General features: G+C 46.4%; 1 protein-coding gene across 1 annotated transcript in view; it reads left to right on the forward strand.

Annotated features, from left to right (window-relative positions):
• The first annotated feature begins 47 nt into the window (after positions 1-47).
• MPHOSPH8 (M-phase phosphoprotein 8) overlaps positions 48-25197 on the forward strand; it is a 52138-nt gene continuing 26988 nt past the window's right edge. The window contains exons 1-3 of the mRNA XM_068266925.1: positions 48-280; positions 10448-10603; positions 12148-12966. Of these exons, the coding sequence (XP_068123026.1) occupies positions 113-280; positions 10448-10603; positions 12148-12966 (1143 nt within the window). The 5' untranslated portion in view covers positions 48-112. The remainder of the gene's footprint in view (positions 281-10447; positions 10604-12147; positions 12967-25197) is intronic.

The following is a 25197-nucleotide window of genomic DNA, read 5'->3' on the forward strand; positions in this document are numbered from 1 at the left end:
TGGCGCCGCGGCCTGTGATTGGCTGGGCCTTCTGTCCCTCCGGGACGTATCGGGGAGGTGTGTGTCGCAGGAGGATTTTCCCGTTGTCGTCTGCTGCACAGCTCGAAGCATCATGGCGGAGTCTGCGGGGCGAGATGGGAACGGCGCTGCGGCTGGCGGGAGCGGAGGGGTGGAGGAGGACAGAGGGGAAAGCGGGGCGCTGATGGAGACGGGGGAGAGCGGCGACGATGAGGAGGACGTCTTCGAGGTGGAGAGCATCATAGACTCCAAGATAGAGGAGGTGAGCGAGGACCTCTGCGGCGGTCCTGGGGGCGGCTCTGGTTGCCGTGCGGGGTGTGCTGGCGCAAATGGCTGCCCGCTACTGCATGCATCTGGGCTGCAGGAGGAGAAATGGATGGCCGACTAATTACAGCTCCCTGTACAGCTGACTGCAGATGTGAGCTGAGCAGGATCCTCTCCTATTACAGGGGCTCTCCAGTAATTCCCAATGGTCCTCCCATTACAGGGGCTGTTCAATTCTTTCCAGTGGGCCTCCCATAACTTAAAGGACTACTGTAGGGGGGTAGAGGGGGAAAAAAAGAGTTGAACTTACCTGGGGCTTCTAATGGTCCCCCGCAGACGTCCTATGCCCTCGGAGCCACTCACCGATGCGCTGGTCCCCGTCTCCGGTTCACTTCTGGAAATTCCGACTTTAAAGTTGGAAAACCACTGTGCCTGCACGGTTGCCCCCTTGCTTCCACTGCCGTCACCAGGCGTGTATTGCGCAGGCCCAGTACAGTCTGTGCCTGCGCAGTATGCTCCTAGTGATGTCAGTAGCAGCGAGGACACGGCCGCGCAGGCGCAGTGGTTTTCAGAATTTAAAGTCGGAAATTCCAGAAGTGAACCGGGGGGAGGGGGGGGGGCACCGGAGTATCGGTGAGTGGCTGCGCAGGCACAGGACGTCTGCAGGGGACCATTAGAAGCCCCAGGTAAGTTCAACTTTTTTTTTCCCCCTTACCAGGGCTGTGGAGTTGGTACAAAAATATTCAGGCTCCAACTCCGACTCCTCAGTTTCTGAAACCACGACTCCCACTCCGGGTACCCAAAATTGCTCCGACTCGTCGACTCTGACTCCTTAGTCTAATACTTAACAGGCCTGTGGATTTTGTACAAAATTCATATGACTACGACTCCTCAGTTTCTGAAATCACGACTCCAACTCCACAGCCCTGCCCCCTACAGTAGTCCTATAACTACACCAAGGCAGACGACCAGTACATTCATTGCCTGTAAAACAAAACTTATGATTAGGTCCCCTGCCTCAGCTGAGGAACTCGATGGTCAGCACTATATCTTCGCTGACATGGGACGTGGTGATTTAATGCCAGACTGAATTGCTCTTATTAAAATCGCAAAAGTGTTGCCTGTAGCATTTTGATTTTGGGAAAAGTAAAGAAAAAGAAACAGTGCTGTTGAAATCGCTTTGAAATCACACTGGAACATTTTACTAGCAATTTCAGCTTGTCTGTGAGCTCATTTACACTAGGAATGTGAATCGCTATTGTGATTTTTTTTTTTTTTTTTGGCATGACCTTTTGTAATTTTGCAGAGATTTGTGTTTGCAGTTTGCAGTTCTGGCTCTATAGAATGAAAATCGCATCGCAATTGCCCCAAAAATGATGCATGCGGCACATTTGCGATTTATGCAAATCACAAACGCTGCAGTAAGAATGATCCCATAGGGATAATTTAGTCACAGTGCTTTGCCGATTGTCATTGATCAGTAAAGCACTGAAAGTGAACCAGCCCTGAATTTCTAATGCATAGGTCCCCAGACTTTTTCGGTCAATGGCCGGGTCAACATACTTCAGACTGTTGGGGGGCTGGAACACAGAAAATGATGTTGAAAAACATTACATTGAATCTAGGTATTGATTACCACCAATCATACCTGGGGGAGAACTCCCAGCAGCAGCCATTCAGTCATGCGGTGCCCGAAGAATGTCTTTGTGCACCAGATAGTGAAGCATACCCAGGTGACAATCAGTTGGACAGCAGTGTCATTGGTTGCCAGCGAATGACTGCTCACTGGCTTCTACGGTATGTGGATGGGTGGTGCCAGTACTTCTATTCTATATGCGGGCAGCCAATATTTAAAGGTACAGTGGGCCGCATCTAGAAGTTATACATTTTGTTTGGGGGTCCTGTGGAAAAGCCTTGGGGGGGGCCGCATTTGACCTGCGGGCCTTAGTTTGAGGACCACTGCTCTAGTGCTTGGAAAAGCTCAATGGCAATGCACATCAATGGTAGAGTTTATACTGTAGCGATTGCTAGCGATTAGAAATTTGCTGCAATTGCAAACATGGTGCATGCAGCATTTTTTAGCGATTTTTGGAGCAATGGCATTGTAATGTCAAAGACTCACGAAAATGCAATCTCTACAAAATCTCTTTCCTGTACAGTGAAAAATCACAGGAAAATTGCTTTGCAAAATGCTAGTGATTTTGCAGCGTTTTTGAGATTCCTGGTGTGAATGAGGCCTAGAGTGGGCGACCACAAGAGGATCACGGGGTGGATTCTAGGTGAGTTGGGGGCTAAGATGAGAATGGGGAGAGTGATGGGCATCAGTACAGGTAACCATGTATGTCTGCTCCCCTCGTTTCTCAAACAAATTGCAATTCTGGTACCCTTTAAGCAGGGGTCCCCAAACTTTTCCGGTCAAGGGCCGGGTCTACATACTTCAGACTGCTGGGGGGCTGGAACATAGTTAAAATGATGTTGAAAAACATTACATTGAATCTAGGTATTGATTCCCCCCCAATCATGCCCAGAGGAGAACTCCCAGCAGCAGCTATTCAGTCATGACACCCAAAGAATGTCTTTGTGCACCAGACAGTGAAGCATACCCAGGTGACAACCAGTGCTGTGGAGTCGGTACAAAAATCATCAGACTCCTCAGTTTATGAAACCTCTGACACCAGGTACCCAAAATTGCTCCGACTCCACAGCTCTGGTGACAACCTGCCACCCAATTGGACAGCAGTGTCGCCTAATGCAGAATTGGATTGGAAGCCAGCAAATGACTGCTTGCTGGCTTCTACAGGAGGATGGGTGGTGCCAGTACTGCTATTCTATATGTGGGCCGCTGATATTTAAAGGTGCAGTGGGCCACATCTATAAGTTATACATTTTGTGTGTGGGGGCCAGTGAAAATCCTCGGGGGGCGGCATTCGGCCCGCGGGCCGTAGTTTGAGGACCACTGCTTTAACCTCCTTAGCGGTAACCCCGTGTGTGACACGGGGTAAGCCGCCGGAGGGTGCCGCTCAGGCCCTTCTGGGCCGATTTACTTAATTTTTTTTTTGCTGGACGCAGCTAGCACTTTGCTAGCTGCGCCAGCACCCCGATCGCCGCGCGCCCGATCGCCGCTATCCGGTGCGGCGCGCGGCCCCCCCCCAGACCCCGAGCGCTGCCTGGCCAATCAGTGCCAGGCAGCGCCGAGGGGTGGATCGGGTCTCCCAATGACGTCCCGACGTCGGTGACGTCATTCCGCCCCGTCGCCATGGCGACGGGGGAAGCCCTCCAGGAAATCCCGTTCTTTGAACGGGATTTCCTGATCGCCTATCGCCGGAGGCGATCGGCGGGGCTGGGGGGATGCCGCTGAGCAGCGGCTATCATGTAGCGAGCCCTCGGCTCGCTACATGATTTAAAAAAAAAATAATTAAAAAAAAAACTGCTGCGCTGCCCCCTGGCGGTATTTTTCATACCGCCAAGGGGGTTAAAGACATTGTCCAGGCTGCAAAATAAAATTACATCTACTTACCCAGGGCTTCCTCCAGCCCCTAGCAGCTATTATGTCCCTCGCTGCAGCTCCGCTCTCAGCCGATGGCTCCCGGTCCCAGACGGTGCAGCCTGGACATTCACTTTAAGGAATCTCCGGCAATTCCAAATTAGTGCTCTAGTTTGCCTTAGCCCATAAATCACTCCAAAATCACTAGTGCTTTTAGGTGTTAAAGCACTTTCAGGGCTGGGACCCGCAAGCGGTTTGAAGGAATGCGATTTTTGCCCCTGCATTGTAGTGTGCCCTTGGGTGTGGGAGGAGAGAGCCTCGCTACTATAAGTGCCCACGGCCCGTAAGGGATACGCCATCTGCTTCAGGACCGACTGGCACTGAACCACTTTTTTTTTTTTTTTTTTTTTTTTTGTCCCAGCAGTGTCCTGCATGCCGGGAAATATACCGTAGTCCGTGGATGTGAGTACATATATTCCCGTATCCCAAATGGTACACTACATTATGAACCTCCCTTCAATTGGAATTTAAAAATATACCCGGTGCTCTGTGAAACTGAAGAGATTCTAAAAATCGTTTCACTTACCTGCGGCTTCTGCAACCCCCTTGCAGCCATCCTGTCCCAAGGCGCTCCTCAACGATCCTCCGTTCCCCCGCCACCAGCTAGCTTCGTTACTTGACTTGTAAGTCGAGGGGCTTCCAAGCGTATCCTTTTTATGTGTTCCCGGCTGCAATAGCGCTATTGCTGACTGGAACGCAAGGATATGCGTGGCCAGAGCCGCGCAGTGACCTGATGGCAAAACGGAAAGTAGCTGGCAGCGGGAGAATGGAGGATCGTGGAGGACCGTCACAGGACAGGACGGCTGCAAGGGGCTTGCAGAAGCCCCAGGTAAGTGAAACTCTTTATTTTTAGATTATCTTCAGGTCCGCTTTATACAGGATCAGGATCCTATTGAGCAGCCGCTGGAGAGATACGTAGAGGGCGCACTTCTCTTGTGCAGACTGGCCGCGACTGGTTGTTACGGGGCTCTGAGCTGGAGGATGGCAGCATGGGAGCGAGCGATCTGTGCGGATGGGGCTGGAGGAAGCCCCAGGTATGTATAAAACTTGTTGTTAATAGTTTCTGGTTTCCTTTAGGCAATAGTTAGGCAACCCTATTCATTTATGCAAGGCACTTGGTGGCAGCCAGCTGTGGTGCCAAACCGTGTAATGATATAAAAGGACAACTGAAGTGAGAAGAATAGGGAGGCTGCCTCATTTATTTCATTTTAAACAATACCAGTTGCCTGGCAGTCCTGCTGATCTATTTGGCTGCAGCAGTGTCTGAATCACACCAGAAACAAGCATGCAGCTAATCTTGTCAGATCAAACAATAATGTCAAAAGCCTGATGTGCTGCATGCTTGTTCGGGGTCTATGGCTAAATGTATTAGAGGCAGAGGATCAGCAGCAGAGCCACACAACTGGTATTGTTTAAAAGGAAATAAATATGGCAGCCTCCATGTCCCCCTTACTTCAGTTATGCTGTAAATGGATTCTGACTCGTCAGTGTCTAGTGCTTTTACACAGTCTGTGTGTGGACTGAACTTAATTTTTGTATGGACCTCAGATTTGGCTGGGTAATGATTCATAGCGGACAGTAGATCCATGGTTAGCAGCTTCTGAATTTCTTTCCCCTGAATAGTGGCCTCCCTGCACCATCCTGCTGGGCTCAATACCGGCTTTTCCCGACAATTTGCACAAGCGTGATGCTCGATTCCGTTGTTTTGTCGTCCTTAAAGGGATGGTTCAGGGAGGGGTTTAAAAAAATAAAAATAAATTTCCACTTACCTGGGGCTTCCTCCAGCCCGTGGCAGGCAGGAGGTGCCCTCGCCGCCGCTCCGCAGGCTCCCGGTGGTCTCCGGTGCCCGACCCGACCTGGCCAGGCCGGCGGCCAGGTCGGGCTCTTCTGCGCTCCATTTCCTGGCACTTCTGCGTCCCACGCCGGCGCGCTGACGTCATTGGACGTCCGCCGGGCTGTACTGCGCATGCGCAGAACTACTGCGCCTGCGCAGTACAGCCCGGCGGACGTCAGATGCTTCAACATCATGCATTTACCAAATGATAGGAACCGAAGCCAACCACTGCTCTGCTCACTTGTAGGAAAGCGTTTAGCATGAATGTGACGCCACTATAGGCCTTTCTGATCCGTTCCTTGGATGCAATAAAAATCCACTGAAACAGAAGACCCTTTCAACTAAGGCCTGGTGCACACCTTGGAGTTTTTCTGAGCGTTTTGAGTTTTTAAATCTGCTGCTAATGTTATCCTATGTGTCTGTGCACACTGGAGCAATGAGGTTTTGTAAAAACCCCCATAGCATTACATTGGGAAGAGCTTTTGAAACCTCTAAAAGCTCTTCCCAATGTAATGCTATGGGTTTTTTTACAAAACCTCATTGCTCCAGTGTGCACAGACACATAGGATAACAGCAGCAGATTTAAAAACTCAAAACGCTCAGAAAAACTCCTCTGGTGTGCACCAGGCCTAATAGTGGATTGATTTAGTGATTATACATTGACAAGGAAAGGCTATACATTTTTTTTTTAGATTATGTGGGAAGGGGAAGTGCAGAGGGTAACAGTAATCAGTTGACAGCTGCATGGCTTTATTGTTTAGCAGTGTCAAAGCTAGCATTGGTAATGTGATCAATTATTAGAGCAGACCTCTGCTGCTGTCTAATCTCTGGCACCCCGGCTTCACATTTTTCACTTCTCGGGCATATCACTGACCTGACGAAGCGGCATCAAACTGTGAAACGCGTTGTCCATAGATGAAATTGATACATCTTATTATGTATTTGGGTAATAGTCATCATTAAAGAGACACTGCAGCGAAAAAAAATATATGATATAGTGAATTGGTTGTGTACTATGAATAATTACTAGAAGATTAGCAGCAAAGAAAATATCCTCATATTTTTATTTTCAGGTATACAGTGTTTTTCCTAACATTGCATCATTCTCTAATGTGTAGATTACACAACACTCAGCATTCAAAATGATTCTTTCAGAGCAGTTTGTGAACTAATGACCTCTCCTCTGGCAGAGAAAAAGTAATTAGTTCACTTACAGTTGAGATAATAAAAGTCAGATAACAGCCCTCTCCACGACTTTGAAAGTCGTAGAGATTAATGGATTTTTTGCATAGAGATAACAACCAGGGCTGTGGAGTCGGTCCAAAAATCCTCCGACTCCTCAGTTTAGGATTCCACCGACTCCGACTCCTCTAATTTGCATATTACAATTTTGTTGATTAAAAGTATGTAACATGAAATTCATCTCTTAACTGCCAACGCTTAGGAATTTTACAAGACAACTGAAGTGAGAAGGATATGTAGACTACTATATTTATTCCCTTTAGACTAAAACTAGTCCTCGGTAAGAGTACTTGTAAAAGGTACAAACCGGAACAAAGAACATCTATCAGGCCCTAGGCAATGTAAGTGTGGGTACATGTAAGAATGATGTGCAGGTACTCTGCAGGGGAATGAGGAGATTGTAAACAGACAACACCTCTGTGTTCAATGTGCACAGCATTCTCAGTGGATTCCCTGTAGCTCTGTGGGGAGTGCATATGTAGAGTATAGTACTACTGTGTAACAAAGTAAACCTGAGACAGATGAAATTAAAGTTTTATACATACCTGGGGCTTCCTCCAGCCGCCTTCAGGATAATCAGTCCCTCGTTGTCCTCCTCCATCACCTGGATCTTCTGCTATGAGTCCAGGTACTTGAGCCAGTCAGGCGTAGTGCGCATGCACACACTCCGCCGCCAGGAGCATACTACACCTGTGCAGCACTATTGCGCAGGTGCAGAATGTTCCTGGCTGTGGGAGCGGCATGCGGCCGGACAGCGCTGACTGGCTGAATTACCAGGACTCATAGCAGAAGATCTGGGTGGTGGAGGAGAGCGAGGCACTGATTAGCCTGAAGGGGGCTGGAGGAAGCCCCAGGTATGTATAAAACTTTACTTTTCATCCGTCTCAGTTACCCTTTAATTTGTAGTCACCAAACCAAATTTTAACAACATATCAAATTATTTGATTTCATCAGCAAAGGGAGTGCCTACATTTGCATAAATCAGCATCAATGCAGAATTATTTCCATCTCGTTGACCATCTCTATTAGTGACACAGCTACACATCAGGCTTTATTCTTACAGCATAGATGTTATTTAGTATATATAAGAGATTCCTGTGTACACATCATATATACAGTCACAATCAGATATGTATATCTGACCTTAAAAATACGGGGACTGCTTTATTGAAGCAGCACAAGTAACTAATTTTGATTGGTTTATTTCATTTTTGTGGACTAAGCATAGCTATTACTGTATATATACTGTATATATACATTATTTTTAATGACTATTATCTGAGAAATAGAACATTTTATCATATTTTCTATTTTAATTACAGTTACAAATTCATTAGGAGTCGGAGTCGGTGCATTTTTTCCCGACTCCGACTCCAGGCACCCAAAATTGCCCGACTCCACGACTCCGACTCCACAGCCCTGATAACAACTAGAGTTTCTTAACTCTTCCTGTACTGGAAACAATTAGACTGATATATCTGATCTTAATGTTTTATTTCATAGCTGTGCTACACATACAAATCATAATATCATCATTTTTTGTTCCACTTCAGTGTTTCTTTAAGGTAGCCTGACACCTTCCTTTATAGTTCGGTGTAATTTATATCAGTGATTGTCCATGGGGCGCCTCCTACTTCTGCTGTACATCCTTCCTCAACCCCTGACCTGGTGAGCAGTTTGATTGCATCATAAACCCAATCTTTGAGAGTCGCAACCTGTAAAATCCTGAAAGGCCAGGTGGAGACGACACTTCTTCACATGCTTGTGCTGTGGTTGCCAGTTGAGCAACCCAGACTTGTATTTCTGGTGTTCTCCCCAGGCTCTTTTAGCCGGTTGCTGCACCCAGCTAATTTTGGTGAGCACCAGGCTACCATCAGCTCGCCTCCTTTTATGCTGTAAGCAGAGTTGCGCTAACCTTGCATTCCCCCTGTCGCTCCCCACTAGGGAAATGATTCATGTCAGGTAGATATGGATCGTTTTATAATTTTCCTGATCTATTCCCTACAAAACGCGCTGTTGTGTATGGTCATGCTTCAGATGAAGTGTAGCTCAAAAAAATTCCTGTAACATTTTAATATTTACTGAAAGACAAACCTATTTAAGCGTGAATGGGGATCGCCCTGCATTCCAAACAGCATGCACTCGTCCTATTGGTCGCGTTGCAAGCCTCACACCGGCGCACTTCCTCCTTCCGGCTTGAAGACGTGTGAGGCTTGCAATGGGACCAATAGGACGAGTGCATGCTGTTTGGAGCGCAGGGTGGATGGCGGAATTACTGGTAAATAACCCTTTGTATCCTCACTGCACACCTGCGCCAAATAAACCTCATTTGAATCACGAGTTTTCCCAATTTATCCAAGGGCTTGTCAAATATGCGTTCATGGACACACTCTGGCTCATGTATGAGTGTGACCATACTGGCCGTGTTCAGGTATGGTCTGCACATGCCAAGTAGCACTAACAACATTGTACAAGGCTTTTTCTGCCATGCACAAGTGGCAGAACGGTTGTGCTCATACATCAATGGGAGTGATCAGGGTGGTCAGGGTGGTGAAGAGGTTCCTGTCCCACAGCAGTGGGTTCATGGAGGTTCTGACTCATCCAGAGGCTTTCCACTAACTCATTGTAAAAGAAAGTTCTTTTCCCAGGTGTGCATGAACCCTATCCATTCCTGTGTCGGAATATGTCCAATATTGGCATTTGTTTCATTATAGTTCCAGTGTCAGATGTATTCCAAAACAGGAAATCATGGCTGCTGCTTGGTGCGCTGTTGCCAGATAAAACCCGACACAGCGTCTACCTCTTTGAATCCGTGTCAGACTAAGTCCGACACTTCGCTCACTGCCGGCACCACTCCTGCGCCATGTGATTTAAATATTACATCGGCACATTTTGGTTCTCCGCCAGGGGAGCTGTTGCAAGATCAGCTGTTGCTAGATCAGTCCAGCACACTGTCAGCCTGTGTAGATCACAGCGTGTTACTGAAGGGAATCTGTGTTAGTTTGTCCAACACTTTGATCCCCTTTAGTACCATGCTGTAATACCATAATCATGCTGGTGCGTGTGCAAGGGGGCGGAGTGTCAGCATGCTAGCCGGCGTCAGCCCCCCTCGCTGATGCCAGGTTGCCTTCTCACTCTAGTGCAGGGGTGTCAATTTCAAAATAAAGTGGGCTGAAATTGAACATTGGGACCAAGGTGCAGATAGGTTTGTGCTCAAGTTTAATTATGATAATGTGAGTATACCCCATAGACTTTCGTTGCCCTAGCAATAGGCTGCGGTAAAATACCGCACCGCACCAGTGTGAAAGGCCCCTCAAGGAATTCTACTTTCAGCTCAAACTTTAGATTTTTATAATAAAAAAATGAAATGCTTTGTAGCATGACACATGGGACTTCTCCATATGCTAGACATGTTTTCATTTGTCACTTTTATTCTGTTGTTGTATCATACGCTATTCACTTTGTTGGGTAACACCCTGCAAATTCTTACCTCTCAGTTGACTTACTCGCCATTGATTCCTAACAATCTAAACTAACTTTTGCAGGGTCAAGTGTTGTACCGCGTCCGCTGGAAGAATTATGAATCCGATGCAGATACCTGGGAACCGGAGGGCCATCTTGATACCTGCAGAGAAGTTCTTCTTGAATTCAGGAGAAAGCAAGCTGAAGCTAAACAGAAAGCTGCTAAAAAGGAAACACCGGTAAGTGTGACAGTGTCATATATTGGGTCATACTGTAGTAAATGCATGCATCCAGTTATTGCTGCTGTCTACTAGGCCTGAACGATTTTAGGAAAACTTGAATTGAATGATTTCTGTCCGAAATTATGATTCGATTCACAATTTCCTTTAAATCAAGCTTTGTTCCCCCTGTCTCTTTGTGCACCCTCTGGGTCTCTCTCTGTGCACCCTCTGGGTCTATCGGTGCCCACTTTGTGTCTCTCCCTGTGCCCGCTTTGTCTCTCTATGTGCCCCTTCTGTACCCCAAGCTGCGGCAGTGCTGGATATACCTTCCAGCACAAGTCCAGCGATGCCCATCTATTCGCTTCTTCTCCTGCAGGATCTAATGCACGGCATACTTCCTGTATGTCATGTGACATACAGGAACCAGGAAGTATGGCGTGTGCAAGAGCCGGATGACAATGATAGAGGCCGGACAGCGTTTGGGTCGTGCGGAAGGTATGTCCAACACTGCTAATGCTGCGGGCCACACTCGCCAGGACTTGGGAGAAGTATGAAGCCATTTCTTCAAACTTCCCTCATGTGGAAATGTCGTTGCGATACTCGCCACTTTGACGATTCCGAAATTGTGATCTTTGAGATGGGACCCTGTACCGGAGCTGCGTGGGAGTGATCTGAGCGGATGGGGTTGGAGGAAGCCCCAGGTATGTATAAATCTTTTTATTGCAGTGAGCTCTGGTACACTTTAAGGCCCAGTGCACACCAAAACCGCTAGCAGACTGTCTAAACGCTAGAGGTTTTTGGAGCAGATTTCAGAGCGATTCTAGGCATGTTTAGAGACTTTTTCTAAACATGCCTAGCGTTTTTTGGAGCGTTTTTCTGTAGCAGATTACAATTGTTACAGTAAAAGCTGTTACTGAACAGCTTCTGTAACAAAAACGCCTGGCAAACCGCTCTGATCTAGCGCTTTCCAGAGCGGTTCGAGCTTTTCCTATACTTTGAGGCAGAAACACTTCTGCAAACAGCAAAAGTGCTGCAGGACCCACGTTTGCAGTTTGCTTAAAACCTCAAACCGCTGGTGTGCACAAGCCCATTGATACATTAGCCAATTTTTTTTTACAGGCGGCAGCAGTTTGTGAAACGCATCAAAAACTGCTCGGTGTGCACCAGGACTAAAGTTATCCAGAGTTCATACATTTTATTTTTTTATTTTTTTTTTATTTTAATTTTGTTACTTACCTGGGGGCTTCCTCCAGCCCCATAAGCATGACAGAGGTTGAGCCGTGACTAGGTCCCAGTGTACAATTTCGGCCCACTTTGTATTTGAGTTTAACACTCCTGCTCTAAATGGAGGACCACGAGGGGCGTATCCATGCTTGTGGGGCTGGAGGCAGCTGGGGTAAGTTTAAAAAAAAAACAAAAAAAAACTTTCATTCATGATCTCTGGCACACTTTTTATTAAAAGCTTTTTGTACAGAGATCATTCGCTTACATTTTAAAGTAAGCCTCTTAAAAATTATTTTACTGTATTGTAAAATCTATATCTTTTTTTTTTTTCCCAATAGCCAAGATTGTCATCTAGTGATCTTTTTGAGGCGGAATCTGACAGTGATGTACAAGAGGAGATTCCACAGAAGAAGAAGAAGAAAAAATCAAAGGAGGAAGATGAGGAACAGATGGATGAAATGAAAAAGAAAAAATCTAAATCTGGGAAATCCAGGGAAAAGTCCAAGATTGAGACTGAACCATCTGAGAGCCAACCACCAGAGTCCAAACCAAAGAAAAGATCGTCCGAGCACAAAGAGGACCTGAGCAGTAAGAAACCCAAAAAAGAGGACAAGGACTCTAAGAAGTCCAAGAAAGAAGAAGGTAAAGATGCTAAAGCTAAAGGAAAAGAAGAAGTGAAAGAGAAGAAATCCAAAAAGCCATCAGGATCTGAAACCCCCAGGAAAGGAGAATCCTCCCCTTTAGGACCTGATACAGAGACATTTAGTGTATGCAGTGATGTCATATCTGATGAGAAAGACAAAGCAGCTCAGGAAGTGGAGGTCAAAATTCAGGAGACCACGCCTCCTCATGCAGCAGAGGAGCCTGCTTTTGCAGGTCCTGATGATGAGGAGATGGATGATGTAAAACTGAAAAAGAAGAAAAAGAAACATAAAAAGAAACATGAGGACTCCAAGGCCAGTTTGGTTGCTGAGAGCCAACAGGACACAAAAAAAAGCCAGATGAAAAAACAAAAAATGGTTGAAAAGCTCAAGGAGGCTTTTACTGATAAACTGCCATCTCCTGTACAGAAGAGTCCAAGACCGAGTACTGATGATAAAATTAGGAAGTCTGTGGACTTCTTGCCAGAAGTGAATGTCAGTGCTAAACCAGTGCAGGTAAAATGTTTAAACCTTATATTACTAATTGAAAACAGCAGGAACCTGATTTACTTAGGAATACCGGGCTTTGATCCAAGAAAAAAAGTCAAAGGGCCACATAACCCTTGTTTGGGCCATAGCTGAATACAAGAATAATTTCCAAAAGAATAGTAAGATATCAGTGGTGCAATTGCAAATACACACATCTCCACAAACATTTTGGCAAGCTTACTAAATGATTGCACAAGAACAGTTTTACTCAGTTTTTAGTAGTCTTCATTCTAGTCTACTGTAGTCTACTGGATGGTCATTGAGATACTGATTTTATGTAAATTTATGCGACAGGGATTTGGATCAAAATCTTTTGTAGTTGGCCAAATACGTTTTCATTTACAAGGAATTTGACTTGGCAGTTACTTAAAGGATACATTAGGTGATTCAAATAATTGCAGAATTACTTACCTGGGGCTCCCTCCAGCCCCTAGAAGCCTATGGGTCCCTCGGCACAGCTCCACTCTCAGCCAATCTCCTGGGTTTCTTTCCAAAGTGGCCGCTGATCTGTGGCCTGGAGCGCTCTGCGACCCTGGGAAACTGGCAGAGAGTGGAGCTGTGCCGAGGGACGCATAGGCTTCTAGGGGCTGGAGGAAGCCCCAGGTAAGTAAATCTGCTATTGTTTCACCTGGTATATCATTTACTGGGCACAGACAGTATGATACAAGGACAGTATAGATATTGCATGACAAGATATAGTTAAAGTAGTGGTAAACTGGATGAGAACCGTTAATTTTCTAGTTCTGTGCTGTGATGTTTTCAAGTTCTAGTAGTATGAGAATTTAGTGTTTGTACTGGGCAGGGTTAGTGTGGTCTAAGGCAATCCTGATCACTCCCTTCCATGCCAGCATCAAGATCTTGCTTATAGGTAAGCTGCAGCCAATGATTATATCTGCTGATCAGATGGTGAGCTGCAGTCTCTTACAGAACATGAGCCAAAACAGTTGTTGATGTCGTCATGGATTTGATTGCAGTATAAAACTGCACCTATAATTTCTGTGGTAGGCCAATCCCTTTTTTTTTTTTTTTTTTTCCCCCAGCTTCCAGAGGTGGTACATCCTCTGTTGGGCTTTCTTGGTAATGGTAATAGTGTTTTTTTTCAGGGCTGTGGAGGCGGTACAAAAATGATCCAACTCCTCAGTTTATCAAACCTCCAACTCCGACTCGAGGTACCCAAAATTGCTCAGACTCCGACTCCACAGCCCTGGTTTTTATCCTGTGTAAGGTTGTTGGATATTATGGACCCAAGGAATTTGAATTTCTCCACCTGGGACGCAGCAGATACATTTGGAGGGTTCTCTGGAAGTCTAGTATCTCCAAATAAAACCTGATGCAAGGTATTCGGAGGCTGTCATATTTTCCTTTTTTATACTACACCAGTTGCCTGGCAGTCCTGCTGGTCTCTCTGGCATCAATAATGTCTGAATCGCACACCAGAGACAAACACGATGCAGGTAATGTAATCACACTTCACTCAAGACCCTCTGATCTGCATGCTTGGTCACAATCTTTGGGTAACATTATTAGATCTGCAGGACAGTCAGGCAATTTGCATTGTTTGAAAGGAAATAAATATCAGCTTCCATATACCCCTTACTTCAAGTTCTTTAAAGAAGTCGTCAGGGAAAAATAAAAAAAAAAATCAGCCTTACTTACTAGGGCTGCTCAAATCCGACCCGGGAGACATCCGGATAGTTGCTATCCGGATATCTCCCAGTAAACCTGTGTGGGGTGGTCAATCTTACCTGTCTGATGTCTTCTTCGTCCGTCCCTCAGCGCCTCCCACGATGCGCTCCACGTGCGTCACGTGATTACAAACACTTCCTCCTTCAACCCGGAAGGAGGAAGTGTTTGTAATCACATGACTGCCGCTTGGACTGCAACGTGGGAGGCGCCGAGGGTCAGACAGGTAAGATTGCCCCGTGCCCACCCCGCACAGGTTTACTGGAAGATATCCGGATAGCAACTATCCGGATGTCTCCCGGATCGGATTTGAGCAGCCCTATTACTCACCTGGGGCTTTCTCCAGCCCCTTGTAGCCGACTCCAGCCCCTCCCACGCTCTCCGCAGTGCGCCACGGACAATGTGGCCATGATTGACAGCGGTGCTTCAAGCAGGCGCAATAAGGATGACCTCGAGGTCGGCCTGAACAGCGTGCGGAGGGCGGAGCGGTCAGCGTGGGACAGTCGGCTGCAAGGGGCTGAAGAAAGCACCAGGTGAGTAAGGCTTTTTTTTTTTTTTTCTTTTTTCCCTGATGACTTATTTAAAAAAAAAAAAAAAAAAAAAAAAAAAAATGCATTCTCCCAAGCCTCTTTTAATTCATTGTCCCTCATGTAAGCTCCTATTGCCAGAACAGCTGAGCTAGCTGCAAATTTTTTTAATTTTTTTTTTTTATTATGCCACTTAAAGGGAAGGTTCAGGGAGGGTGGGGAAAAAATAAAAATCAATTTCCACTTACCTGGGGCTTCCTCCAGCCCGTGGCAGGCAGGGGGTGCCCTCGCCGCCGCTCCGCAGGCTCCCGGTGGTCTCCGGTGGCCGACCCGACCTGGCCAGGCCGGCTGCCAGGTCGGGCTCTTCTGCTGCGCTCCAAGTCCTTGTACTTCTGCGTCCCACGCCGGCGCTCTGACGTCATCGGACGTCCGCCGGGCTGTACTGCGCATGCGCAGAACTACTGCGCATGCGCAGTACAGCCCGGCGGACGTCCGATGACGTCAGAGCGCCGGCGTGGGACGCAGAAGTACAAGGACTTGGAGCGCAGAAGAGCCCGACCTGGCAGCCGGCCTGGCCAGGTCGGGTCGGCCACCGGGAGCCTGCGGAGCGGCGGCGAGGGCACCTCCTGCCTGCCACGGGCTGGAGGAAGCCCCAGGTAAGTGGAAATTGATTTTTATTTTTTCTCCACCCTCCCTGAACCTTCCCTTTAAGTAACACAAATAGATGTGAATTTGATGCTGAGTCTCTGAGGAAGCGGCACATCTGGTCAGGAAATGTGCGGCAGTCAGTAATGTGCATAATAATGTTTAACTAGCTAAGATTTTGTATTATTTTTGCATTGTTTATGTAAATGTGAAATCAATGTAAATACTTAGGATCAATGCTTCTTATTGTTTAAGATAATAATAATTTCAATATTAGTAAAGCCCTTTTCTCCTGTCGAAGCGCTTGTGAGGCAACCACTAGAGCCACAAGATGTACATTTAACCCCTTGGCACCAAAAACCCCTTGGGGAAAGTTACGTTTGGTCTGTAGACTCTGAGGCCTTGTTTACATTGCGTTGCGTTTGCGTTAGGTATTTTTTTCCCCTTCCCGGCCGTTTTGTGTGAGTTGGGCGGTTTTGGTAAGCGTTTTTGCAAACGCTTTTGCAGAGCAATTCCGTCAGAGCGATGTCAGGAAGTGAACTCTTTGATCCGCGATCACAATCGCTGCACAAATTGGTTTTGTGAGCGTTTTGCATTTTCCCCTTACCTTCCATTGAGGCAAATCGCCTCAAAAATGGTCCATGCAGCTCTTCTCTGAGTGGATTGGAAACGAACCGCTCAGATGTGAACTCTTATAGAGAATCATTGCACAATCCCTTTCAGGGCGATTTGGAATAATCGCCAGCGCTTAAAAAAAACTCCAAAAGCGCCTCCAGTGTGAACGAGCCCTGAGCAAGCATGTGCTGACAGATTTCCATGAATAGCAGCCATTTTGTTCTGTAAATGGCAGTAATAATGGACAGACTGCTTCAGCTTTTGGGCTAACTAGGCTTCTTGTTGTGCCTTCAATGCAGCCACGTGTCTATTTTCTCCAGGCTTCCTCCAGGACGGCCGATAGGTTGAGAGGACACCAGTTCCTCAATCTATGGAAACACAGACGCTTTACAAATTTGCATACAAAATAGGCCACCATACATATGTGCACACAAGCTGACCCACTACAGTTTTCACTGTGTTTCCTACCTTCTAGGAACATAGACATGTTTTTGTAAGGGGGGTGAGCTCCTTGTGCAGGAGTCGTTAAGGGCTCCCATCCCTTGAGGATTATCCGTGCGGGGGACCCATGTCTTTGTTTCTGGCATGGTGATGGCAGAAATGGGGCACTGGAGCAAAGCAGGGCTGCTTACCGGTGTCTTGGCGGTGAGGAGGTGTGACAGAGACCCACACCGTCCGGAAGCATGGCGTTTCCTGCAGTATGGAGGAGGCGTCCGGAAGCGCTTACTGTGCAGGCGTTAGATCGTACGGATGGTGGTACGCATGACGCTTGTGGCGCAGGCATCTGGTGTACGCATGGCACAGTACGCATGGCGTCATCAGCGGCGACCTCCTTCCAGACACGGATACCGCCGCTTTTTCCCCGCTGGTTTCCCGCTCATAGGCGACCTGCCAGTCAGGTTTGGAGCATTGACCTCACTTTATTTTTTTGTCCCCATGTTCCTGGAGGAAGGTACAAGGAGAAGGGGTGCCAGGAAGCAACATGGCGGCAGGGGAGAAGAGGTGGGGCCAGCCTCGGGCGGGCTATTTAAGCGTCCATTCTCAGTGGGGAAAGGGTTCTAAGGGAACATGGAGCCTGCTAATGTTACTCCTACAGAACCCTCAAAGAAAACTGTTACAGGGCCAGCCGTGGTTGCTCCTACAACAGCAGGACAGGTATGTTTGTCCTCTTACAGCACAGATGCAGGTAACACTTTGCTGTTTAAAGAGGAAAAGATTCTTTGACTTATATAAGTTTTGTTGGTTTTTTTTCTCTGTTTTATAGGCAAAGCCCTTGGATAAAGTCACATCTCTGAAGCATAAAAATAAGTCTAAGAGATGTAATAATTGCTCAGCTAAGCTAGCCAGTACTTGGGATAAGCCCTTATGTCAAAACTGTTTAGAGGCTAGTACTAGCAATTCCAGTAATGAGTCTAAGACGATTACAAAGTTCCTGGACTCATTCAGATCGGAAATGCAGTCGACTTTTCAGACTTTAAGAAATGTACTGACTGACAAACTGACGCCTGCACAGACTTGTTCCTCTGTCTCTACTAATCGCATGAATAATTTAACGATTAATGAGGATGACGTTTTTTCGGTCTCCTCTAGAACTGAGGAGGATGATTTATTGTCCACGCAGGATTCTGAACAAATATCTAAGGTGACAAGATTTTTGTTTAGTGCAGAAGAGACAGCTGAGCTTCTAAATGCTATCTACGACAGTGAGCAAATCCCTGAAAAAGTGCAGGACGTTTCTATTCAAGATCACATATATAAAGGCCTTGAGGCCCCTGTTTCCAGAACCTTCCCTGTTCACAAGGCTCTGAATCAGATTATTGATGAACAGTGGAAGGAACTGGAAAAAAGGTTTGCTATTCCAAAATCTTTTAAAAGTAGGTTTCCTTTTGAAGATGAGGAAGTTGAGAAGTGGAAAATTCCTAAATTAGATGCGGCTTTGTCGCAACACCTTAAGGACACGGATCTTTCATTTGAAGACACAGGGGCACTGAAAGATCCGTTAGACAAGAAGGTGGAAATTAATTCGAAAAGAGCTTGGGAAGCAATTTCGTTTGTGTTTAAGCCCTCTATCTCTACAGTTTGTGTATCCAGGAATTTGATTTCTTGGATTGATGAACTGCAAGAGTTAATTGCGGTAGGCACTCCTCGAGAACAGCTTTTAGAAGCTATTCCCATCATTTCTAGAGCAATGGCCTTTATTGCAGATGCAGCGGTTGAATCTTTAAGGGCGTCGGCCAAAGCTGCTGCCCTAATTAACTCTATTCGCAGGGCGATCTGGCTTAGAACCTGGGAAGGTGATGTAACCTCAAAGAGCAGGCTTTGTTCAATGCAGTTTGAGGGGAGACTCTTGTTTGGTAAGGGCTTGGAAACTGTTCTTTCCAGGCCCTCGGACAGAAAGTTAAAATTCCCTGAGAAAAAAAAGAAACTTCAGGCTAGGAAATTCTTTCGGGGCAGAGGTTTTTCCCAATCTACAGGTAGAGGTCAGGAACCAAGCCGTAGAGGGTCCTTCCTCAGAGGTAGAGGCAGGGGTAGTAGGCCTATTGTTAAAACCACTACCCCTGGAACTAAGGAATCAAATTGACAGCCAGAACAAGGTGGGAGGAAGATTGTCCAGATTCCTCTCGCAATGGCGGGAAATTTCCCAAAGCTCATTAATACTAAAAATAATAGTCAGGCTATCGTCTAGAATTCAAGAGCTCACCTCCAACCAAGTTCTACCTCACAAAAACTCCAAAAGATGGAGTAAAATCTAACGCACTGAGACAGGCTATTATAACGCTGTTAGATCAAGAGGTGATTCGACGCGTCCCTCTAAGAAAGAGGGGAGGGGTTTTACTCCCACATTTTCGTTGTTCTCAAGCCGTCGGGAAAATATCGGCTAATTATCAATTTAAGTCAGTTACATTTATTTCTAAAAGAAAAAAAGTTCAAAATGGAAAGTATTTACTCAGTAAGAAATATTGTTTCCTCTGTCCTGCTTGGCAACAATCGACTTGCAAGATGCATACTTGCATGTACCCATCCATTGCGAACACCAGAAATTTCTCAGGTTTGCGTTGGAGTTCGGAAACGTTGTATGCCATTACCAGTTTCAGGCTCTTCCTTTTGGCCTGGCAGCGTCCCCTCAGATTTTTACGAAAATAATTGCGGAGGTAACAGCTTGTCTCCATCTGAGAAAGATAAGTCGTCCCTTATTTGGACGACTTCCTGATTTTTGGCACATTCAGCTCAGGAATTAGAGAGGGATCTAAATTCCTGTCTTCAGTTGCTACAATTTCTGGGGTGGAAGATAAGTTGGGAAAAATCTAACTTGGCTCCATTTCAAATGACCATGTTTCTGGGTTACATTCTGGACACTGTAAACAGAAGCATAATTCTTCCTCAGGAGAAAATAGAAAAAATTTCCAGGAAAATCTCGGCAGTTTTGGGACAGGCGGAGGTCTCATTAAGGGAAATCGTGTCCCTACTGGGATCAATGTCCTCATCAATACCGGGAGTTCAATGGGCCCAATATCACTCCTGGGTTCTACAACAGTGGTTCCTGCAAAATTGGGGAAGAAATCGGCACTTGTGGGATCAGAAAAGATGCATAGATAAAGACCAAAAAGTCCCTCCAATGGTGGTTAGATCCACTAAATCTATCTCAGGGTCATACTTGAATTCAGGAGTCTGTGCTCCGGGTGACCACGGATGCATGCGCGTGGGGATGGGGAGCCCACGTTCAAAAATGTCAGGTACAAGGGTAGTGATCAAAGTCTTTAAGGGAAAAGTCTTCAAACTTCAGAGAGCTATTTGCTGTAAAAAAAAAAAAGCGCTGTTAGCCCTGGGGATCAGGTCCAGGGCCGTCACGTAAATATACTTTCGGACAACATGGCCACAGTTTCCTATTTAGACAAGGGGGTACCAGGGTGCCAGACCTACTATGTCTGTCATTGGAAATAATGGCTTGTGGAGAAAAGCCTCTAAAATCACTCAGAAACCCACATAAAAGGCTCATTAAACAGAGTAGCAGACAAACTCAGCAGAAGGCCTATTCTAGAAGCAGAATGGGAACTGAATCCAGAGACATTTCAGCTTCTATCTCAGAAGTGGGGGGTGCCAGGTCTGGACCTCTTTGCGTTCCCAGGGAACGAAAAGGTTCCAGACTTTTGTTTGCTGCACGCATCTTTTCCAGTTCACAGGCTAGATGCTCTGCAAGTCAGCTGGGGAAAAGGACTGGTTTATGCCTTCCCACCATTCAATCTCCTAACAAAAGCGGTCAGGAAAATACAGCTGGAAAAAGCCACGGTAATCTTGATCACCCCTTGGTGGCCAAAACGATTGTGGTTTCCGATACTCAGATCTCTGGTACTACAAGATCCATTTCCACTACCAGTGAGGGAAGATTTGCTGTCCCAAAAGGGAATCTTTCATCCAGACCCACTAAGTCTACATCTGACAGCGTGGATCCTGAAAAACAATTACTGATTAACAAAGGATTCTTGGAGAAAGTGATAAATACGCTTGTAAAGAGTAGAAAAGAAATTACAAATATGATTTATAGAAAGGTCTGGAAAACCTTTAACAGCTGGAAATCCAGAAAGGGGGTGTCAATTTCAGATAATTCTTTGACAGTAGTCGTAGACTTTTTCCAAGATGGAGTAGACCTTCAACTTTCTGTGAGCACTTTAAAAGTACAGGTTGCAGCTTTGTCTGTATTTTTGGATACCCATTTAGCCAAAGAACCGTACATCAAAGCATTTATGAAAGCAGCATCTAAGTCTAGACCTGTTCCAATCGGGCCATTTCCTCCGTGGGATCTTTAGTTGGTTTTGCAAGAACTAACGAAAGAACCGTTTGAGCCGCAGGATGAAGTTCCTCTCTGTTTTTTTACTCTGAAAATAGCCTTTTTGTTGGCCATCACCATAGCAAGGAGAGTAGGTGATTTACAGGCCGTGTCAGTAAAAGACCCTTACATGACGATACTCTCAGACAAGATTATCTTCAGGCCTGACCCTTCATACATACCTAAGGTTAATACGAAGTTCCACAGGACTCAGGACATTATTGTACCTTAATTTTGTGAAAAAGCGACCTCAGACAGAAAAGACTTCATCTGTTAGATGTCAGGAGAGCAATTATGATTTATTTGCAAAGAACTAGAGACTGGAGAAAGTCAAATTATTTATTTTATTTATGGGGCAAAGGAAAAGAACTACAGGCGCCCAAATGTAGTATTTCCAGGTGGATTAGACAAGTTATTGTACAATGTTATCAGAATGCAGGAAGACAGATACCTAGTCAGGTGAAAGCTCATTCTACAAGAGCCTTATCTACTTCTTGGGCAGAAAAGGCAGGGGCATCAATCGATCAAATATGTAGAACGGCAACATGGCCTGATCCATCTACATTTATCAAGCACTACCGCATCGACCTTCTATCAAGTCAGGATGTGTCGTTCGGCAGGAAAGTGCTACAAGCGGTGGTCCCTCCCTAAGAGTGAGTGGAATAAAATTCGGATTTTATTTATTGTGTGCTCTGTGGTCTCTCAACCTATCGGCCGTCCTGGAGGACGCCTGGAGAAAATCCCAGTTAGACTTACCGGTAATCGGGATTTCTAGGAGTCCTCCAGGACGGCCTCTTCTATACCCACCCTTTCTTCTTTGATGGGAACCTCTGGCTGGGACATCCGTCAACCTAAAGTGGTGTGCGCACCGAAGGTGGTACTCTGTGATAACTGTAGTGGGTCAGCTTTTGCACACACATGTATGGTGGCCTATTTAGTATGCAAATTTAAGTGTCTGTGTTTCCATAGATTGAGGAACTGGTGTCCTCTCAACCTATCGGCCGTCCTGGAAGACTCCTAGAAATACCGATTACCGACTAGTCTAACTGGGATTTTTTGGAGCTCTGTTCATTGTCGTGTATGGAATAGCTAGCTTAAGCTTAGCCCAGAAGATTTAAGTGAAATGGAAATGCATTACAAGGAGACGATAATACAAGTGGTCTTGCCATCTGGCAGCAACACCTGTGCGCAGCAGTAATTATATTTCCATTAGAAGACGTGTAGTCATAGGTGTTATGGTTCAGAGAAAGCTTGCTGGTCACAATCCAGGAAAAAAAAATGTTGTTCTTGTGTGCCTTACTAACTGCATTTTTAGATCTCCTGCAACAACTGTAATCACAAAATAACCACAAATAGCCGTTTTAGGATTATGTTACTTCAAGAATCAACTAGGGCTTAAAAAGGGGAAAAAGCCAGCCTGCTGCCTTGTACATTTTAAAGTGCAACATTTTTTTGTCGATCCGGTTGTCGGACAGTGCTGCATTATTGTCCGTTGTTTCTCTGCACTGGTTGTCTATCAGTGCTGAATTGCTGTCAGTTGTTGTTCTGCACGTGAAAAACGCATTGAAGTATGAACTAGTCCATTGACATTGGTTCTCAGTTTTCCTGTGCAGAAATCTCATAGAAAAACAGGTGTGAGTCCAGCCTAAAGTTTACCTGACCACCAGCTTCAAAAGTTCATCATAGAGTATCAGGACTGCAGGAAAATGTCCAGTAGATAGTAGACTTTTTTTTTTTTTTTTTTTTTTTTTCAAGACAATCCTATCCTCTGTCTGCAGTCATATGTGCCACTTTTTAGTAGCGGTGAGGTCATTGGAGACAAATCCATTCATGGCAGCAGAGAGGGTTATTGTGTGTTCCTGTTGTACACTGAGCTCTGTGCAGCTGGGCATGTTGGGGGAGAGGAGGAGGAGGGGCTGCATTGGAACAGAGTTTGAGCTATTCCTGACATAACTTGTCCAAGCAAAAGTACCTGCTGTCTGTGTGAATTAGCTTCTCAGGAGATTCTGTAGCCATTTACATAGGATATGACACCGGAGCAAAGCAGGCAGCCCTGCCAAATGTATCACCCATTTTTAATTTATTTTTTTGATGACTGCAGGAAGCAGCTCACATTTTGTGTTCTCTGTTTAGTTACACTTTAACCTTTTGGGGATCGCTGATGTAAATCCTACGCCGCCTTTGTGGCCACCTAACTCTGATGCGGCATAGGATTTATGCCGCCCACCGTTTCCGCTCCCGACGTGATCATGCGCACCCAAGAGGGGAGATTAAGCTGTCATATGACAGCTGACATCTCCCCTCGTGATCAGAAGCGATCGTGTATGGCTTCTGATCACGGGATCACTACGATTGGCGGCGGATCGTAGTGATCGCTGTTACTGATTGGGGGGGGGGGGGGAAGAGAGAAGAGGATACACTCACCTTCCTGCCGTTCCCACAGCGATCGACGCACCCCTCTGCTCTGGCTGGCATCCCCGCTCACTCTGACGTCCGTGCCAGGTCCCGGATTGATGATGTCATCAAGCCGCGACCCGAAACTGAGAGGCAGTATGAACGGGGATTCCAGCCGGAGTGGAGGAGTCCACTGCGACTCATCGCTGGAGCCCGGGAGGTGAGTAAATGCTGCTGGCTACAGGGGGGACACCATGCCCAGCAAGCAACACTGGGGATCCGGTTGCCTGAACTCGCCCACCCCCATGCAAGTTTGCCTGGTCCTTAAAGAGACTCTGTAACTTTGAAAAGATCCCCTGGGGGGTACTCGCCTCGGGTGGGGGAAGCCTCCGGATCCTAATGAGGCTTCCCACGCCGTCCTGCGTCCCACGGGGGTCTCACTGCAGCCCTCTGAACAGCCGGCGACTGTGCCGACTGTCAGTTCAATATTTACCTTTGCTGGCTCCAGCGGGGGCGCTGTGGCTGCTTTAGGCTCAGAAATAGACGGAAATAGCCGATCTCCGTCGGGTCCGCTCTACTGCGCAGGCGCCGGAGACTTGCGCCTGCGCAGTAGAGCGGACCCGACGGCGATCGGGTATTTCCGCCTACTTCGGAGCCGACAGCCGTCAGAGCGCCTGCGCAGGAGCCGGGAAGGTAAATATTACGTCACAGCTGTACGGAGCGGTGCAGCGAGACCCCCCGTGGGACAGAGGACGGCATGGGAAGCCTCATCCCGAGGTGAGTACCCCCCAGGGGACGTTTTGCCGTTACAGTTCCTCTTTAAGGGTGTATTCACTTGTGCGCGTTTTTCAGAGCGATTTCAGAATAACTGAAAATCGCCAGGTGTTTCAAAAACGTGTGTACAAAGTTTAAAGTATATGGAAGTGTTCTCATCTAAGCAATTTGCTAAAACGCAAATTTGTTGCCTGCAGCGTTTTCTGAGCGATTCTGCAGGCTTAATTGAACTAGAAATCGCATAATGCTAATCGCTGGAAAAACATTTTCTATACAGTGAAAAATCGCTGGGAAATCGCTAGGAAAAAAAAAATTCAGCACTTCCCCAGTTTTATCTTCTCTTCTTGCCCCTAATAGAGATTTGTTTATTTATTTTTAATAAAAATCCCTATTTTCATTAACCACTCCCCTTCCTAAATTGACCCTAGACTGCGATCCGTACACTACACTCTCGTAGGCATCAGCCTATGAGAGGGATTGGGTTGTGAGCCATTTGGAGGGACAGTTAGGTGACGGGGATCTCCTCTTTACAGCGCTGCTCTAGATCGCAGCGCTGTACACATATATATATTTGTGGGTTTTTTTTAGTTCATGGATCCCCGCTGTCTTTACGAGCAGGGAACGTTCGCTCACGTTCCCTGTTAATCCCACCCACTGCACTTTGACACCAACCGGCGTTAGGCGGTCCCCAGAGAGCCATGCTTCCCACCACACATCTGTGTTAGGTGGTCTAGA

The sequence above is a fragment of the Hyperolius riggenbachi genome, chromosome 2, assembly GCF_040937935.1.
Source record: "Hyperolius riggenbachi isolate aHypRig1 chromosome 2, aHypRig1.pri, whole genome shotgun sequence".
Lineage (NCBI taxonomy): Eukaryota > Metazoa > Chordata > Amphibia > Anura > Hyperoliidae > Hyperolius > Hyperolius riggenbachi.